Below are 20,017 nucleotides of genomic sequence, written 5' to 3'. Positions count from 1 at the left end.
CAGGTGATGGTTCAAGTATTTGGATCCTTGTCTCCTGTGTGGTAGAGCTGGATTGAGTTCCTGACTCCTGGTTTCAACTTGACCCTGCCCTGGCTGTTACACTAGATGGGAACTGTGTCTGTTTTATTTTTTCTATCTCTCTGTCTTTCAAATAGATTATATAAATACTTTTTTCAAGATTTATTTACTTATTTGAAAAGCAGAGTTACAGAGAGGGAGAAGCAAAGGCAGAGAGAGAGAGAGAGAATCATCTTCTGGTTCACTCCCCAAATGGCTATAACGCCCAGGGCTGTGCCAGGCCGAAGCCAGGAGCTTCATCCAGGTCTCCCATGTTGAGGCAGGGACCCAAATACCTGGCTGTTGCTTGCCCAGGTGCATTAACAGGGAGCTGGATTGGAAGTGGAGCAGCCAGGAAACGAACTAGGGCCTGTATGAGATGCTGGCGCCTTAACCCACTGTGCCACAGTGCCAGCCCAATTAAATAAATGTTTTTAAAACTCTGTTCTATGGAGCTCATGAAGCATCAGAGTACTTTAAGGTAGAGCAACTGGGGGAGAAGACAGCAGAAAGAGAAGTTTTGTCTTTAATTGTATACCAATTTGTATTCCCTCAGATGTGAACGATGTTCACGTGTTAACTGCTTCGATAATCCTGAAATTATAATACCATGTCTTCCAAATTACATCTCATAGAACTGGCACAATGGGAAGAAAGTCCATTAGTGTACAATAGGTTTGGGTCCAGTTTGGATCCCCTCAACAAGTCAACCAAAGCAAAGATATATTATATTCCTTTTAGCTTTTCTTTTTGTTTTTATACCTAACTAGAGACAAACCTATAATTTGAACTCACACTCTCCAGTAGTTTGAAATCTTCTGTTTAACAAGAAGACAGTACAGTACAATGGTTAGAACATGACCTAAGACTTAGATGGATGTTGAAATTGTTTCTATAAGTAATTAAATGTAAGACCTTGTCCATATTGCTGAACCACTTGGCTTCTTCATAAAGAAAATTAGATGTTAAAAACCTAAGAGCATTCTTATAAAAAGAATGAATAATACCACGTGCAAAATACTCAGTCTAGTACCTAGCCCATAGTAATCCTTTTCCAGGGTTGTATCTCTAACCATGAAATGGGTCCAGTGGTCAGAGATTTGCTTAGACAAATTCCAGAAGTCTGATTTCTTAATGACAGCCAGCTCTATCAGAAGAATGTACTGGCTTGGGCGACATTCATATAGTTAACAGCTCATGTTCTGGTACAAGCCCAATTCTAGTTTGATCTCTACCCTGAATATCTTGGCAACACACAACAGTGTCCAGACAAGAATCACAACATCCTGTGCTTCACACTGCTGAGGCTACCATTTTGCTTAAATAATAACAACAGCTGAACTCTAAAAGACAGGAATGGGAAACAGCAAAAAAGGGACTCAGTCCACTGCACCTGGCTTTGGAAAACACTTGTGAACTCTGTGTGTTCTGGAAGGCAAAGTATCTGCTCTGGTGCAAAGAACCAGGAAAACAATTTTCTTGCAAATAAACAGATCCCAGGAGATCAATGGTCTGGAAAAATTCCTCTGTGAGACTAACAAGCCCTGAATATAAACAGCGAGCAATTTTTCAGCTAACAGTTGAAATCCATACCCCTACAAATACCACACACACACACACACACACACACTGTACAAGACACATATTTCTCATAGGAGTCACAGTGTGTATCCATCCCTGGCACATTTCACAGATGTTCTGCCCTCTCTATGCAATCCTACCAGCTCTGAAAAAAAAAAATGCTTCTTTCATGCCACTGGATATAGGAAAATTTCTCTCTAGATTTAGAAGTGAAATTCTAAAATATTCACTGTGTCTGTGTTTGTATTGTCTAATTTATGTTAAAATTCTCTATTAGCTATCTACTGTTGAAAAGGCAATGCAGGGAGGCAAAGTTTAATCAGACAAACTCATGTCTTCAAAGGCATTTAGGATCTTACTGGGAAGATAGATTTGCATGTAGAAAAGTCAGTATAAGACAATAAACATTATACTTAACCATTATGAATCTCTTACTCTGGAACAGTGCCTTTACATCCTAATATTTCACATGACCCAATCATTTAGCTATTATGCCTCTTTGGCAGATGTACAAGCTGAGTCTTTTTTTTTTTTTTTTTTTTTTTTTTTGACAGGCAGAGTGGACAGTGAGAGAGAGAGAGACAGAGAGAAAGGTTTTCCTTTGCCGTTGGTTCACCCTACAACGGCCACTGCGCTGCAGCCAGCGCACCGCGCTGATCCGAAGGCAGGAGCCAGGTGCTTCTCCTGGTCTCCCATGGGGTGCAGGGCCCAAGGACTTGGGCCATCCTCCACTGCACTCCCTGGCCACAGCAGAGAGCTGGCCTGGAAGAGGGGCAACCGGGACAGAATCCGGCGCCCCGACCGGGACTAGAACCCGGTGTGCCGGCGCCGCAAGGCGGAGGATTAGCCTAGTGAGCCGCGGCCCGGCCCAAGCTGAGTCTTCTAAGGTTATAGTCAGGAATTGTCCTCAAATCCATTAGCCCTATGATTGCCACTTACATGATGTAAGAATGGTCTATTTTATCTCCATCCATATCTGAACATCAGGTACATTGAAGCTATTTTTGCCTTTTCCATTTGCTGTGTATTGAGGATGTACAGCTCAGGGTTAAAGTCCACATGTAACAAAAGACCCGAGTCTACCACAAAGCCAGGGCACACTCCAGTCTTGGTTGAATGGTTTCCCATGTGCAAAGTCATTATCTAATTAAAGTCATCGGCAAATTTCCCACACTGTTTGCTCTTCCAGAGACCAGCTCCAGGAACTTGCCAATTTTTGCATTGTGCCAAATACCAACATTGTCTTATTCCACTATCGAGTTATTTCTCTCCTCTCTTCCAAGCTCATTCCTAAATTCCTGTGTCCACGAAAACTTCTTGGCCACTCTAGACTCTCCTTGTAGCCACCGGCACTGAACTTTGAATTGGACCATTCACTTACTTAGCATTTCCCCACTCAACATGTCACAATTATATGAAATTTTGTCATTCCAATCCTGTTACAATTTTTTGAAAATATCTGTCTCATCCAACATGACATTATGCCTTACTGATATATTAAGTACAGAGCCCAACACAAATGAATAATTAATATAAACTATTAGTTAAAATTAATATAGTAATTAAAATTAGACTATTAAATTTTTCAGAATCATTTCAACAAATGAAAGGACATTTTGGGCCGGCGCCGCAGCTCACTAGGCTAATCCTCCGCCTTGCGGCGCCGGCACACCGGGTTCTAGTCCCGGTCGGGGCGCCGGATTCTGTCCCGGTTGCCCCTCTTCCAGGCCAGCCCTCTGCTGTGGCCAGGGAGTGCAGTGGAGGATGGCCCAGGTGCTTGGGCCCTGCACCCCATGGGAGACCAGGAAAAGCACCTGGCTCCTGGCTCCTGCCATCGGATCAGCGCGGTGCGCCGGCCGCAGCGCGCCGGCCGCGGCGGCCATTGGAGGGTGAACCAACGGCAAAGGAAGACCTTTCTCTCTGTCTCTCTCTCTCACTGTCCACTCTGCCTGTCAAAAAAAATAAAAAAAAAAAGAAAGGACATTTTAAAAATTTGAGAAATTTGAGAAAATTCTAAACTGAATGGTCTTGCCTTTTTATTGTAATGTAAATTTAAAATACATTATCTCAAAACTGAAAAAAAGGAGGCTAGGAGGGAGGGAGTGAGGGAGGAAGGGAATATTATTATGTTCTTAGGGGGCCGGCGCGGTGGCACACTTGGTTAATCCTCCGCCTGCGGCACCAGCATCCCATATGGGCACCAGGTTCTAGTCCTGGTTGCTCCTCTTCCAGTCCAGCTCCCTGCTGTGGCTCGGGAAGGCAGTGGAGGATGGCCCAAGTGCTTGGGTCCTTGCACCCGCATGGGAGACCAGGAAGAAGCACCTGGCTCCCGGCTTCGGATCGGCACAGGGTCGGCCATAGCAGCCATTTGGGGAGTGAACCAATGGAAGGAAGACCTCTCTCTGTCTCTCTCTCTCTGTCTATAACTCCACCTGTCCAAAAAAAAAGGATTATATCTACAAAAAGTACACTGAATCTGTTAAAAAAAACTAATAAAAAGCAAAATTTAAAAATTTTTTAAAAAACAGATAAAAGTGCACATTTGTCAAAAAATAACAATTTGAAAAATCTAAACTGAATGGCTTTGGTGATAAGCAAAAACGTTCAATCTTAAATCTACAATATATGTTTTTCATTATTTAATTATAGTATGTATATGATGTATTGTTGAGTGCTTAAAATCAGATTTTTAAAATGATCCTATAAACCTATATTCCCAATATAAAATGACTAACTTTCTAGTCTTCCATCAGCTTTAAATTTAACACAGCATTATAGTATATGTATAGTATGTGTATAATGTGTGTATACATATATATGTACAGTGCATTCTGCCCTTTATTTCCCTGTGACATGCAGAACTGTTTTTATATTTTACTAATCACTTCTATGTCATTGAAAATTTAAGTTCATACAATGTTTTTGCTACTACAAATATCAGTAAAAAGCTTTGTGCATATAACACTCATAATACTGCGTCAACCAAGTTAAACATTTGAAAATCTTCTGATGGAATATGACTCTTTGTGTTAGAAAAGGAGGGAGGGGGAGACGGAGAGAGGGAGAGAGAGAGCAAGACAGAGAGAGACAGACAGAGAGAGACAGAGACAGAGAGAGAGACAGAGAGAGAGGGACAGAGATAGAGACAGAGAGAGACAGAGACAGAGCGACAGAGAGAGAGATACAGAGAGAGAGAGAGGGACAGAAACAGAGACACAGAGAGAGAGCCAGAGCGACAGAGAGAGACAGAGACAGAGAGACAGAGACAGAAGGAGAGAGCGAGACTTAGTGGAAGGGGTGCTGAAACCCAGAATCACCCGAGTCACGGCAGCAGATGTGAGCCCGCCCAGCAGGTGCACTCACCTTCCGCACGCCCACTGCCCTTCTGCCGGCTGTTGCGAAGTGGCAGCACCTCCAGCGACGCGATGCCCGACCGCTCCAGCAGAGTCACGTCCACGGTCAGCCTCCCCACCAGCTGCTGGGGGCGCACGCTGATGACGTGTTCGTACTTCCCCAGCCGTCTCTGCAGCAGTTCCTCATAACTCAGGAAGAAGGCGGCTTTGTCCTTGCTGGGAATCACTAGAGCAGCTCGGAATGTTTCTGTCCCCTCCTCCCTGTGGGAAATTGAAAAGGGACCACGAGTAGGGTTTGGAGCAGGATGAAGTCAGGCTCCCTCAGTCCCCTGGGCCAGTGGCCACACTCCTTACCAGCTTAGCAATGAGTCAACTGGGCAGCAGTGTGAGTCCTTAGGAAGCAAAAATAAAAATTAGGGAAAAGCGCTGTGGCGCAGTGGGTTAACGCCCTGGCATGCAGTGCCGGCATCCCATATGAGTTCCAGTTCAAGTCCCGGCTGCTCTACTTCCCATCCAGCTCTCTGCTATGGCCTGGGAAAGCAGTAGAAAAAGGCCCAGGTCCTTGGGCCCCTGCACCCATGTGGGAGACCCGAAAGAAGCTCCTGGCTCCTGGCTTCAAATCGGCACAGTTCCGGCCATTGTAGCCATCTGGGGAGTGAACCAGTAAATGGAAGATCTCTCTCTCTCTGCCTCTGCCTCTCTGTAAATCTGCCCTTCATAAATAAATCTTTTTAAAAAAATAAAATAAAAATAAAAATTAGTATTGGAAGGAGAAGTAAAGGTATCTACTAGATGGTTACTGTCGCTCCCCGTCTTCGTGGAGGAACGACACAGGACCCTGTGCTGTTCTTTTGTCTGCTCGGCCCTTCCCGGGTTTGCTGCTGGTTCTTCCCGGGTTGGCTACCGACCCTTCCACCTCCGTGGAAGGGCGGTTCCCCCTGCCACTTTCCCCACTTCCGCGGGGGAGCGGCACACCGCCGGCTGGCTCTCTTGGGGGCTGCACAGGTGTTCCTTCAGATAGATGTTCCCTTTAGATGTTCCTGGTGCATGTTGTCTCTCTCCTCCTTTATAGTCCTCTTCCACCAATCCCAACTCTGCTACCCACACGCCGAGTATGCTGCTCTCCTCCAATCAGGAGCAGGTCCTACAGTTTATTGGTTGAACTGGAGGCAGCTGTGTAGAAGCTGTTTCTCCCTTCTCAGCGCCATATTGTGGGAGAGCAGATGCATAGAATAAGTCTTAATTCCAGTAACTTAGTCTAGTCCGAGTTGCTCCCCACAGTTACCAAGAATCAAAGGATAATAAATAGGAGAGGATGCAGACTACTGATTTCATCCACCTCTGCTTGTGACAGCCCCAAAGACCATAACCATATTTGTTCCATGCAACAGGGAAAAGGGACATTTAAGTGGGTAATCTGCTGGAAGAGAGAGCTTTGGAGTCAAGTTGTAAGCTGTGAACTATTTTTCTCTACAGGTATGGCCAAATGAATGCTATAGTTTACATAGTTCTAAAATAGTTAATATATTGGGCTTTTACACCTTGGTAAGGATTGGTAGATGTATTTAGGGAGAAATAAAATGAAGGGTTGTGAAACTTATAGAAACACAAGCCATTCTGAATACTGTCCATACTTGGACTGAGAGTGCTCTAATTTAAGAGGCTAAACTGATCACCAAAGGATTAAATGCAAGGGAGACATGTAGGAGGGGCAACTCTATGTGGGCAACACATTTTCACAAAGTTTCTAGAAGACTTTGGGGGACCAGTAGAGCAAGAACTCTGCATTCAGAACATGCAGGAAGGGGTTGCAGCAAAGGAGAGCATCAAACTATCTGGCAGATGCCACAGGCTCTGAAATCAGTGGGCACCACAAGATGGGAGCAAGCAGGAGAACCAAGAGCAAGCATAGGGGGATTATTCCAAGGTCAAAGATGCATGAATGACTAAGCTGATTAAGATGATTAAGGCTTCCTATAATCCTCTTTCTCAGAACTAAAAAGAGACATGAGTATTGAGATGGAAAAGTTTCACTGAGCGCTGATCAGAATGAATGAAAAAAGATTGACACCAAACCCCATCATTATAAAACTTGAGAATATAAGATAGAGGAAACATGTCAAAGGAATGCTATTAGATCACATTAAATACATCATTAATAATGCTAGATGTTATAAGACACTGAAACAATGTCTCAAAATTCAAAAGGAAAATTTTGACCTTAAATTCCAAATCCAGAAAACTACTAATAAAGATCTAAAAATTACCTCTCACACATTTATTCTGCAAAAGTTACTTCATAATATACTTCAGCAAAGTAAAGGTGAAGACAAAGAAAGAAGAAAATACAGAATATAGGAAATAATAAAATGAACCCAGAAAAAAATGAAAAGAAATCCCAGGCTTAAAGTTCTGTAACAAGTCTGCAAAACAATGACAGCTACTTCGTGGATCTGGAGACATGCAGGTTTTTACATCTCTGAAATCAGAATGTCTCCCAATTTGTCATGTCTTTCAGTTGCTATTGGCCAGGTATTGGGGTGACATGGATGGCATCATTTATCAAAATTTGATCATAGGTGTTTGTTTTGTCATCATTCCAAATGATGTGTATGTCTTACTAGATGCTAATTGTGACAAAATTTAATTTTATCTCACAAAAAAAAAGGAAAAGCTATTAGTAACTAGGAAACACCCCTATCAGGATGGATATTATCAAAAAGACAAGGAATAACAAATTCTGGCAAGGAAATTGAGAAAGGAGAACTCTTATAAACAGCTGGTGGAAATGCAAATCAGTGCAGTCATTATGGAAAACACTGTGATTTCTTCAAAAACTGGAACAGGACTGTTATATGATCCAGCAATCCCACTACTATGCATATACTGAGAAGACATAAACCCATTGTATCAAAGAGATAACTTTTCTACCATATTTACTGCAGTACTGTTCACAATAGCCAAAATATGGATTAAACCAAGATATGCATCATCAGAGGAACGTAAAAAGAAAATGTGGGGGCTGGCACTGTGGCTTAGCGGGTAAAGCCGCCATCTGCAGTGCCAACATCCCATATGACGCCAGTTCGAGCCCCAGCTGCACCACTTCCCATCCAGCTCTCAGCTATGGCCTGGGAAAGCAGTGGAAGATGGCCCACATGCTTGGGCCCCTGCACCAGTGTGGGAGATCTGGAAGAAGCTCCTGGCTTCTGGCTTCAGATCATTGCAGCTCTGGCCATTGTGGCCAATTGGGGAGTGAACCATCAGATGGAAGACTCTCTCTCTCTCTCTCTCTCTCTCTCTCTCCCCTTCCCTTCCCCCTCCCTGCCTCTCTTTCTCTGTGTAACTCTTTCAAATAAATAAATCAATCTTAAAAAAAAAAAACTTTGACTTTTGGTGCATTATCCAAGCACGTTATATGTCTATTCAAACAGAATATAGGCAAGTTAAAAAAAAAAAAAAGAAAATGTGGTATATGTACACAATGGTATGCTATTCAGCCCCAGAGAAGGGATGAAACCCTATCAGTTGCAGCAAACTTGATGGAACTAGAGGACATTGTGTTGGGTGAAATACACAAAAAGATAAACCATCTGTTTTTCCTTTATATTAAAAAAAAAAACTCAATCTTAGCGCAGTGCGCCGGCCACAGCGCGCCAACTGCGGCGGCCATTGGAGGGTGAACCAACAGCAAAGGAAGACCTTTCTCTCTGTCTCTCTCTCTCACTCTCCACTCTGCCTGTAAAAAAAAAAAAAAAAAAAAAAACTCAATCTTAACACAAAATGCTGATTATATTGCTACCTCACAGTTTTTGTTTTATAAATTCAAAACTATTCTGAAATAAAATGTTAAAGAGAGAGAGAGAGAGAAACTCCAGGAAAAATAGAAACTTACATGCTACAACCCAACGAAACTAAATTACCACATGATTCTGAACAACTGGGATAGACTACTTGGGACACACTTATAGTTCAACAAAGACAGACTTTAATAACATGGTGCAGCAAGGGAGACCACATACCAGAGGGACCATGGGGCATCTCACACAACACAGAGAGGGTTATTATGGGATCGGGGCAGGAGCTGAGTGTACATGTTTGGCCAGGCTCAGAGCAAAGCAGGGCCATGTGTAAAACCATTCTTGTCAGGCTGAGCTGAGAACTAGAATCAGGGTTCTGTGTCCTTGGGAATGACAGCATTAAAATAAACGTGGGATTCTGTGTGTGAAAATCACTTACGGGAAGCTCTGATTCTCATTACTTTTTTTCTGTCAAAGTGAACCACGGCTCAGGTCTACCGGGCAAGAATGAGAAGTTCTGGTCTCACTAGCAGGATTTCCCACAGCAGAGTTGCTGACGGTCTATGATTTTAGGGAACCAGCTTTCTCAATCTGTTTACTTTTATTCGTGAATAAAAACAGTGTTACAGGTTCACAGCATTTTATCCAGGTAGTAAGATCACTTTTCTGCAGACAACAGAGTTCTTCATGCATAAAACATGGTATTAGTGTACTAGGTGGCTCTGTAGATAATATTGATCAAGCAGTCACTAAAAAACAGTACCATTTATTGACTTTAAGTGTTGAGATTCAGTTTATAGAGAAAATTTTTAAAATGTAAGTATTGTTACAGATCAGAATTTAGATATTAATAACTCTGACAATTCAAAAATAAATGTTCAGGTAACCAAGGATGAGTACAAGCAAGGAATAAGATACTAAGGATACTCTAAACACTGTTTAATTGTTGGAAGAAGAAATAAAAAGCAATATAAAAATTTGGAATGCAGAGGAAAAATAAGAATATTGTAATTCTGTAAATTTGCTAAATCCTCTACACAACAGAGTCCACAGATGCTTTATTTTTATCAAAAATTCAAGAGAAGGAATGAAGGCCTATCATAGTATTTAGAGTTAGGGAGATAACCATGAAGAAAAAGAAATTGAGAACCATTAAAAGTGGATGAGTCTAGGGAGTCAGAACTGAGGGATACACAGGGTAAAGTTCTTCTTTTCACTGTGAATGTTGATCTATTAATACTGTCAATGGTTATATCACTTAGAAAAAATACAAAGAAGAAAATGCTTGGGGGAGGGGAAAAGAGCCAGATGAGTAGGCAAAGGGGTAGAGAGTTCAGCTCTTAGCCGGAATGGAGCTTTAATTCCTTAACTAAACAGTACTTACCCACTATCTTCCGTGGTTTTATTCCTTTTCTCTTTTACCCTGTCACCATTCTTCTTTTCTCTCTCAGCAATTTCACCCTGATATACCTTGTCTCCAATAAGCCTGAAAAAAAAAAAAAAAAAACACAAGAGACAGCTGTGTTACCTATTTGCAGTTCCAAGACAAATTCAAACATGGCTCTCATAGCCATGACAACCCTAGAAAATATTTTTCTATGCATCTTGGATGTGCAAAAAGAACACATTCCACACCAGGGCACTACCCTTGAATCACTCGCTTCAATCTAGGGCAATATTCAACAGGTCCAAAGGGGACACCCCAACCCACAGTGCCTGTGATTTTCCATGAGAAAATTGCAAATCTACTAAAACACCATAGTTTCACAGCTTAGTTCTTGCCCAGACCAAAAATTAAACCCAAATATTTATCCTGTTCTGCATCTTTACCTCTTAGAAAAAGAGGAAATAGGGGAGGGTATCTGGTCTAGTGGTTAGGATACTGGTTAAGACCCCTGCATTTCATATTGGAGTACCTGAATTCCAGTCCTGACTCCACTCCTTATTTCAGCTTCCTGCTGATATCAATAACAGGAGGCAGCAGGTAATGATGGCTCACATAGTTGGGTCTCTGCTACCCACATAGTAGACCTGAATTGAGTTCTTATCTCCATTCTTCAAGCTGACCATTGTGGTCATTTAGGGAACAAACCAGCAAATGGAAGCTCTCTCTCTCTCTCTCTCTCTCTCGCTCTCGCTCTCGCTCTCTCTCAAATAAAGAAGAGGAAGAGGAGAAAGGTGAGGAGGGAAGAGAAAAAGCATCAAAGCTTTCATGCTGCCTCATTCTTCAGTCTCAGCCATGGCCTCCTCTGAGCTGCCTCCATGATTTCTCGACCCAAAGAAGCCTCTCCATCCTACTTGCTATCTCCATTACATTCACTGTCTGAGATGATCTCATTTATTAGTTTACTTACTTATTGACCATGTCTCCCCACTGGAATTTCTGGAGCAGAGTAATATTGCCCTTTCCATAGAAGTACCTCAATCCTCTTGTAAAGGGCCCATTGTGGACACTCATTTGTTGGAGAGAAGGAAGGAAAAGAGGGAGGAAAGAGGGCAGGCATTTTGCCTAGCAGTGAAGGCACTGGCTAAGACATCCACATTGCATTTCAAGTGCTTGAATCCAACGCCTGGCTCTGGCTTCTGATTCCACCTTCCTGCTGATGCAGAACCCTGGGAGGCAGCAGGTGATGGCTCAAGTACCTGGATCCTTGTCACCCATATGGGAGGACCAGACTGTGTTCCTGGCTCCCAACTTCGGCTGCGCCAGGCATTTGGGGAGTGAATCAACAGATGGGAACATTCCTTTCTCTCTCTCTCTCCCTCTCGTAAATAGATAAATACAAATAGATTTTTTAAAGGAGGAGGAAAAGACATAGGAAGGAAAGAAGAGATCATTGAAAGCAGAAACAAAAGAAGGAAAAGGGGAAAGAGAGGAGGGAGCAAGGAAGGAAGGAGTGAGTCAACCTTCTGATGCATACACCATCCATGGAGAAACAAACACTCAAAAGACTGTGGACCTCACATCCCCTCAGTTTTACCCTGACTACCCCACACAGAAAGCATCTCCCAGCATGTCACCTACATGGTGAAGTTAGTGATGAAAGCCGCAGCTGGAATCTGCATCTGAAACTCCGTTTCGTGATCCTCAGAAGCTCTGTTCAGCATTTTGCAGGAAACCGTAGTGAAGGCATACCGAGAAATAATGGTAGACTTCACCGAGAATTCTGTCATCAAGGGCTTGGTTTTCTGTTGGAATTAAAGCACACAATATTCTCTGTGAGGCATGAAAGCATGGTTCAGACAATTTTGGGTTGGGGAGGTGGGTAAGTGCAGGTCTTTTGTTCACGAAGAAAGCCTTTGGCACCTGATTCCTGTCTCTTCTTTGCCTTGTCCTGATTTCCCAATTTTTCATTCCTTTGACTTGTAAAATCAACTTTGAGTGAACAACCAATTCATGACATAGGAGCAAATATTTAACCTAACTTTAATGAATGAACACAATGAAGATTTTCAATTTAATAGAAAATACACATTGCTTAAATATTCAATAAGTTATATGAATTTAGAAGCAAAGTATGTGGCATGCACAATACGTGTTGTTATCAACTTTTAGATCACATTTACAGGATCACTGAACTAATTGAAATATCAGAATATGCTAAACAAATTCTCTTATGCTCAACTTCACTTCAGTACCCACTTAGATAGACTATACACTAGGGCTTCCCCATCTGAACTACAGATTCATCTGAAACAGGAATCAATACTGAACTCAAGAGTGTATTTGAAGAGATAGATTCTAGGAAAAAGAAAACCCAAGAGTGCGCTAATTAAATTCATCCCAAAATCTTTTATATGAATAGTACTTGATGGTACAAAATTTGAGAATCCAATAAAATTATTCAGTATTATTTTCCCAGCCTATACAATAGTGCTACATCTGACGACAGCATAAACCTCAAGAAAGAAAGAAACATTCGTGAAGAAAGCCACTACTAACCAAGCAATGCTCTGATTCCAGGAACTGGCTAAGCAATTGACAGGCATGTTATGGGTTGACTATGCCCCGCCCCCTACTTCATATGTTGAAGTCCCAATTCCTAATGTGATAATATTTAGAAGTGGGAACCTATAGAGGTAATTAGAGTTACAAAAGATCATGAGAGCAGCGCCATCATAATAGGGAGGTACTAGATAGACAGCTGAGTCTCTCTATGTACTCACACCAAGCAAAGGTCATGGGAGTACACAGCAAGAAAATGACCATCCACAAGCCAGGAAACACGTTTCCACCAGAAACCAAACCCTGCCAAACCTTGATCTTGGACTTTGCAGCCTCCAGAATGGTAAGAAAATTAAATTTCTATTGTTTAGGCATTCAGGTCTATGGTAATTTGTTATGGAAGCTGAAGCAGACTAAGACAAAGCACTAGCCCATTACAGTCTTGGGATAGATACATGAAGTAGACATTTTATTCTGACTTTATAGATGGAAGGAATTCAAGCTCAGTGAGGGTATCTATTGGTTTTGGCCAGCAAGTAATGGAAATGAGAGCTGAATTCAATCCCTCTTGCTCCAAAATTCACTCTCATCACATTATGCAAGACCACCTGGCTGCCCCTTGGGGACAGACTCTACTCATCTTTGCAGGCTCAAATCCCAGCCTGGTCTTTGGCATACAGTAGACCCTCAACAAACAATAAATAGAGCTGATTTACTCTGACAGGATTCTACACTCTCCTGTTTGGTCTGTGGTCTACCAGGGGCAATGTTTATTTCAATACTCCTCTACTTTATTAATTTCCTTTTGGCCTTAGGCTCATTTTCAAAATAGATGCAAGACTATGACCTGCTGATAGCAAGGCACATTGCTTCCTGAAGTAAAAGGTGATCAAAAACCCTGCTTCAAAAGAATGACCAAAGAAGCTTATTCCACCAAAAAATATTTACTCAAAACATTGGACTCAAATCACACTCTGCCCAGAAAACCACAAAAAGCTTAGGAGATATTTTGCAGGGGATATTAGAGAAGTGAATCTAAATATCAAGCAGATCTGAGAATATATTCAAATATTCACAAGAGCATGAGCTGCAAGAATCAGGGCCAAACCTGTGAGAATATCAGAGTTGATCAATACAAAGTGTCAGGACTACTAGTAATTCAAAAAAAAAGCCAGACAAAATAAGGATATATGTCTCTACCACAGAGCTGGAAGAGATAAAAGCATGCAGTTCAGTTAAATAATGATCCAATTTTTTAAATAAATCTGAGCATATTAATATTTGAAAAATTTTTGCCCAAAAGAGGAATCGATACTCTGCAGTTTGGTCTGAGAAGGACATTTTTCAAAGCAGTGGTTCTCAAAGGTGGGGTCCCCAGACCAGCAGCAACCATATCACCCAGAAACTTGTAAAAGATGCAGATTCTTGGACTCTGTCCAAAATCCAGAGAATCAAAAACCTAGAGGAGGGGCCCAACCATCAGTGCTTGAACAGCAAGTGGCTGTGATGTGTGCACAAGTTTCAGAACTGATTCTCAAATCAGTTAATAAGATGGACCTCTTCATACATTTTTCATCTGCCAACTGAGGGCTTAAATAAATCACCACAATGACATCCACTTATGAGATCCATAGACCCAAGGCAGAGCCAAAAGTAAGAATTAAAATCTTAGGGCTTAAGAAATTATTCCTGAATTCAGAAATAATTGGATTGTACAATATTCTTTTATGAAAATCTAGTCTCCTTAGGAGAAAATCTGTCTCCCTGGAAATGATTTGGATTAAAAAGAAGTTCCAGATGGAGTTTAACCAAATGTTTCTGTTAAATGATCTCATTAAAAACACTTAATGCATTTCAGTAAAGACAATAAAGATTAAACTTTCTTTCACAAAAAGAATCCTAAGGTGATTAAAACCATGAATTGAGATGAAATGTTTACTTTATCTGTGCCCTTCCTTGAAACAGAATTCATCCTGTTTCAAATTCATGCATGATTAAATATATCTTTTTTTTTTTTTTTGACAGGCAGAGTGGACAGTGAGAGAGAGAGAGAGAAAGGTCTTCCTTTGCCGTTGGTTCACCCTCCAATGGCCATCGCAGCCGGTGCGCTGCGGCCGGCGCGCTGCGGCCGGCGCACCGCGCTGATCCAAAGGCCAGGTGCTTCTCCTGGTCTCCCATGGGGTGCAGGGCCCAAGCACTTGGGCCATCCTCCACTGCACTCCCGGGCCACAGCAGAGAGCTGGCCTGGAAGAGGGGCAACCAGGACAGAATCTGGCATCCCGACCGGGACTAGAACCCGGTGTGCTGGCGCCTCAAGGCGGAGGATTAGCCTAGTGAGCCGTGGTGCTGGCTAAATATATCTTAAAGGTTTATTTATTTATTTGAAAGGCAGAGTTACAGAGAGAGAGGAAGAGACTCAGAGAGAGACAGACAGAGATCTTTCATCCATGAGTTCACTCCCCAAATGGCCACAATGACTAGGACTAGGAAGGCCAAAGCCAGGAGCCAGGTATTTCATCCAGGTCCCCCCTGTGGGTAACATGGATCTTCTGATGGTTTCTCAGGCACATTAGTAGGTAGCTAGATCAGAAGTAGAGCAGCTAGGATGCACTGATGCTCATATGGGATGTAGTGTCCCAGGAGCTGGCTTAACCCACTGCACCACAGTGCCCCTAAATATGACTTTTAGCTCCAAATCTGCATTCACTTTGATTTCAATAGATACATTGAAAAGTGAATAAGAGTAATGGCTAAAAGAGAAATCCAATGTACTCAGAAAATTCTAGTTTTATCACTTTCCACTTTGTTTGAAATTTAAACTATGTGGGCCAGTGTTGTGGCATAGTGGGTTAAGCAGCTGCCTATAATGCTGGCATCCTGTATGGGTTACAGTTTGTGTCCTGGTTGCTCCACTTTTGATCCAACTCCTGCTAATGGCCTGGAAAAGCAGCAGAAGATGGCCCATGTGCTTGAGCCCCTACCACCTACGTGGAGACCCACAATAAGCTCCAGGCTCCTGGTTTTGGTCTGGCCCAGCCTCTCGACCCCCCATTTTAGCCATTTGGGGAGTGAATCAGTCAGTGGGTGGAAGATCTAGCTCTGTCACTCCCTCTCTCTTTAACTCTACCTTTCAAATAAATAAATAATTTATTTTTTTTAAAATTAAACTAGTTATTTATTTTTTAAAGAAAAGTATATCTCATTTCTTTTTTTAAGATTTATTTTCCTAAAATTCACAATGACAGAGAGATAAAGACAGAGATTTTCTACCATTGGTTCACTCCCCTATTTTATTTCTTTATATTTTTATTTTTGTTTGTCAGTTTCTTGTTGCTGTTGTTGTTTCCATTCTCTTAATTATTTTCATGCTAATGTGATATTAACACAAAAGAATAGATTTAATATAGTTCATAGATGCAATTCTAAAATGCAATGAGAGGGAGAGGGGAGGGAGGGAGGAAGGGAATGTCATTTAACTAGCTTTTATAAAATTACTAAACAATATATGCACAATAAAAACTCCAAATTACACTGAATATAAAATGAAAAGTCAGTCTCCCTAGCACGCTGGATTCACAATCCCGTTCCCCAGAGGTACTATTTCATGGTGTTTGCTATATCCTTCCATAAAGAGAAACTGTCCTGATTTGCATCTCACATGGTCGCTGGTTCGAGTCCTGGCTGCTCCACTTCCAATCCAGCTCTCTGCTAGGCCTGGGAAAGCAACAGAAGATGGCTCAAGTCCTTGGACCCCTGCACATGTGGAAGACCTGGAAGAAGCTCCTGGCTTCTGACTTCGGACCAGTGCAGCTCTGACCATTGCAGCCATCTGGGGAGTGAACCAGCAGATGGAAGACTGACCTCTCTCTCTCTGCCTCTGCCTCTCTGTAACTTTGCCTTTCAAATAAATAAAATAAGTCTTTTTAAAAAAATAAATAAAAGTAAATCTTTTTAAAAAAAATTAGCCAGAAACAAAAAGATAAATACTGGATAATTCCACTTACATGAGGTACCTCAAGTAGTCAAAATTATGGAGAAAAAAGTAGAATGCTGGTTTCCAGGAACTTGAGGTGGGGAGAGAAAGTAGGATTGTAATAGGTATACAATTTCAATATTGCAAGATGAAAGAGTTCTGGAAATGGATGGTGGCAATGGTTGCCCAATGATATTAATGTATTATTGCCACTGAACTTCACTCTCAAAAATGGCTAAGATGGTAGTTATATGTATTTTACCATATTAAAACATTAAAAGAAAAACAATACTTGTTTAAAGTCACAAATTGTTTACTTCTGTTCCCATTGAAATGTGGAGTTTAATTAATTTCTTCTTGATTTTGAACCTTAGTGATTTGCTTCACTTATAGAACGTACTAGAAGTGATCTCCCAGGATTCTAAATCCTGGTCCAAGAAGCCGCACAGCTTCTGTCTGTGTCTTTCCGAACAATGAAAATCTTGTATTACCATGTAAGACATCCAGCCACTCTGAGATTGCCACACTGGTGGGGCCATGTAGTTACAGCAACTGCTGAGCCCACCTTCAGTCATCCCAGCTGTGAGTGAAGCTGCACCGACCCCTCTAGATCAGCCATCTGCCTACTGAATACCACTGAGTAACCTCCATCAACATTATCAACCAGAAGAACCACCCAGCTGAGCTATGCCCAAATTCCTGCTCCACAAAAATGATACGGTAAAAAGCTGCTTCTTTCACCTGTTCAGTTTTGCAGGTGATTTTTATACATCAAAAGAAGCTTGGAACATGAACGTCATCTTTGTAAACATTTGCATTTACAACCCTACCTTAGTGTGGCTTGCCCTTGCGTGGAATTGAGGCATTTTATTAATTATTTCAAGTTCTACATTGTTTCTGATCATTTTTACGCTTTGTAAACTAGACTTCTGCACATCAAAAATGTCATTGAAATCCTTTTGGAAGAAGTTACAATATAAAGAAGAAACATAAAATAAAAAGAAAAAGAGACATTCAAGTCCAATCCCTTCACTTCACCAATATAGCCAAAGCTACTTACTGTGTGATTTCCCCAGGTCATAAGATCAGAGGCAGTGAATCTAAAACCCCAGGCAAAACCTCTGAATGTTATAAAGGTGATAAGTCCTAGATAACCAGTAAGATGTAAAGCTCCAAAAGTAAACCAAATATAGTCTTTTTTTTGAGTCAGAAGTTTCTTATGAGCCTCCTTTATCTTCCATTAAATTCTAAACATTGAAGCCATAGGTCACTAAACTGAATGTATTCTAAATGGTTGTCATACTCTGACGTGCTATTTAACTCTTTGACACAAAAGTAGAGTACTTCTGAGGGGAACCCTTGCGAAGTTTCATGTTAGTTGAACAGAAGTTGATGGTTCTAGCTATAGAGCATTCCAAGTAAAATTTAGTTCCTTCAGTGTAGTCTTTGTCCAGGTCTATTTTAAAAATAATTGAAAATCTTATTCCTTTGGCACACAGGAACTATTGTTGATGTCATGTTGCTTTGTTCTTATTCATAAGATATGCAATAATTCCTCGAATTTACAATGCGACAATTAAAAGATACCTACAAAAATATTCAGTTTATTATAGTAACCTTATGTCTTACCTTAAGCTTATGGAACAAGTAAAATTTTCTACAATGTTCCATCAGGGAGAATGTGAAGTATAATTTATGGGCCCAAGAGACAGACCGAGGAATGTTTCAAGAAACTATTTTAGTTTTACTGCTTCTGCCCAGTTACTGTTTTCCCAGGAGTCCTTGCTATTACCATAGCCTTGCCCTTCTGGTGCAGTGCTCTTAATCCAGAGTGCCAGAATCAGTTATGTAAAAATCTTTAAGAGCCCTGGCTACAGATTCTCTACCCCTACTCTGTCTATATCGGAAACAACCAGAGAACAGGAAGCCGTGACTTTTTTTCATCTTACCCACAGCTCTTAGCATAAAGAACAACTTTTAAAAACATTTACAAACCTGAACTTTCTCTTAGACAATTAAAGAAAAACATTTATCCCCCAACACACACAGAAAAGTAATAAACTAGCACTTTTTAAGCACCACTATAGACTAAAGTTTATGGAGGTTTGGGGAGAAATATTACAGATAGCTCCTTATCTCAAGGCACTTATAATCACATTAGGGAGAAAAATGCAAAATATACAAAACAACATAGGAAGAGATAGGTAGGAAAATGCACAGATATATATATATATATATCTGTGTATATATAATATATATATATATAAAGCTTTCACTCTTACACACACATACAGAGAGACAATAAGACTTTGACTGCAAGACCTTCTAAAATCTTGAAGCAAGATAAATCAGTGGAGCCTGTAAAAGCAATAAAAGACTTTAAACTAGATGTCGAATTTCTATTTGATGAAAGAGAACAAAAAGAATGTTCTAAGAACACGAAAACGAGGGAAGTGGGAATGAACCAGAGCACGTGCCTGAGATGAGACAGTGGATAGACCAGTTTAGTTAGAAAGGAGAGCACATTGTGAGGAGTACATTGGACACGTAGGTAAAGCAGTCAGGAACACAAGCACAGAACTTTGGATGGCAGAGGTTCATCAAAATTTGTCATCAGAGGAAGGATATGAAACAGTTGCCTCAATTTTCCCAATGCATAGTTATTAAAAATGCAACATGCTTCCTGTATTTATATCTAAGTAAAAAATGTTGTTTGGGATGTCAACTGGAAAATAGGGAGCAAAAAATATCTTCCTATGACATAATAGGATTTCTTCATTAATTTTTCCTACAAAGGCAAAACAGATGGGAAAGTAGTTTGAGGCAGGGAGAGACTTAATTAGCTGCTTACTGGACCAAAGGTTTTTTGTATGACTCATGTTGAGTCATTTAAAATCAAGCCACCCAGAGGATGTCCTGAATCACCCAAGATGCCTTCTGGAAATGTAGCTGGGGAATGAGTGGCCCTCAGGGTCTCTTCCTCGAAAGTTAACCTTTTGCAGTTTTGTTTTGGTCTAACAATTCTTTCGTGATCACTAGAAGAAAGCATGCTGGAGGCAGAAGAGAACCTTAGACGTCATCTAACTCTATTCTCCCTCATTTATACAAGAAAAGACCAGAGTGTGGCATTTTGCTGACTCAGGGTCTAAAGATCTTTAGTAACCTTAATGCCACTTCTTGAGAAAACCAACATGCAGAATCAACGTTATTACATAAAGCAAAAGACAAGGACACTTCCCTGAGAACTGTACTTACCACTTCAGGAAAATCATTTCACTGCTCTATAGACAGAAGATGGAAAAAACTC

The 20,017-nt window shown here is 41.1% G+C and overlaps 1 protein-coding gene across 1 annotated transcript in view; it reads right to left on the bottom strand.

Annotated features, from left to right (window-relative positions):
- Positions 1 to 20,017, bottom strand: part of ITIH5 (inter-alpha-trypsin inhibitor heavy chain 5) — a 112,027-nt gene that overhangs the window by 75,529 nt on the left and 16,481 nt on the right. The window contains exons 3-5 of the mRNA XM_002717611.6: positions 11,817 to 11,980; positions 10,176 to 10,277; positions 5,002 to 5,252 (exon numbers count right to left, since the gene is read on the bottom strand). Of these exons, the coding sequence (XP_002717657.1) occupies positions 5,002 to 5,252; positions 10,176 to 10,277; positions 11,817 to 11,980 (517 nt within the window). The remainder of the gene's footprint in view (positions 1 to 5,001; positions 5,253 to 10,175; positions 10,278 to 11,816; positions 11,981 to 20,017) is intronic.

Source organism: Oryctolagus cuniculus, chromosome 13, assembly GCF_051225735.1.
Source record: "Oryctolagus cuniculus isolate XC-2025 breed Fujian yellow rabbit chromosome 13, ASM5122573v1, whole genome shotgun sequence".
NCBI lineage: Eukaryota > Metazoa > Chordata > Mammalia > Lagomorpha > Leporidae > Oryctolagus > Oryctolagus cuniculus.
This window is presented reverse-complemented; position numbering and strand designations above follow the sequence as displayed.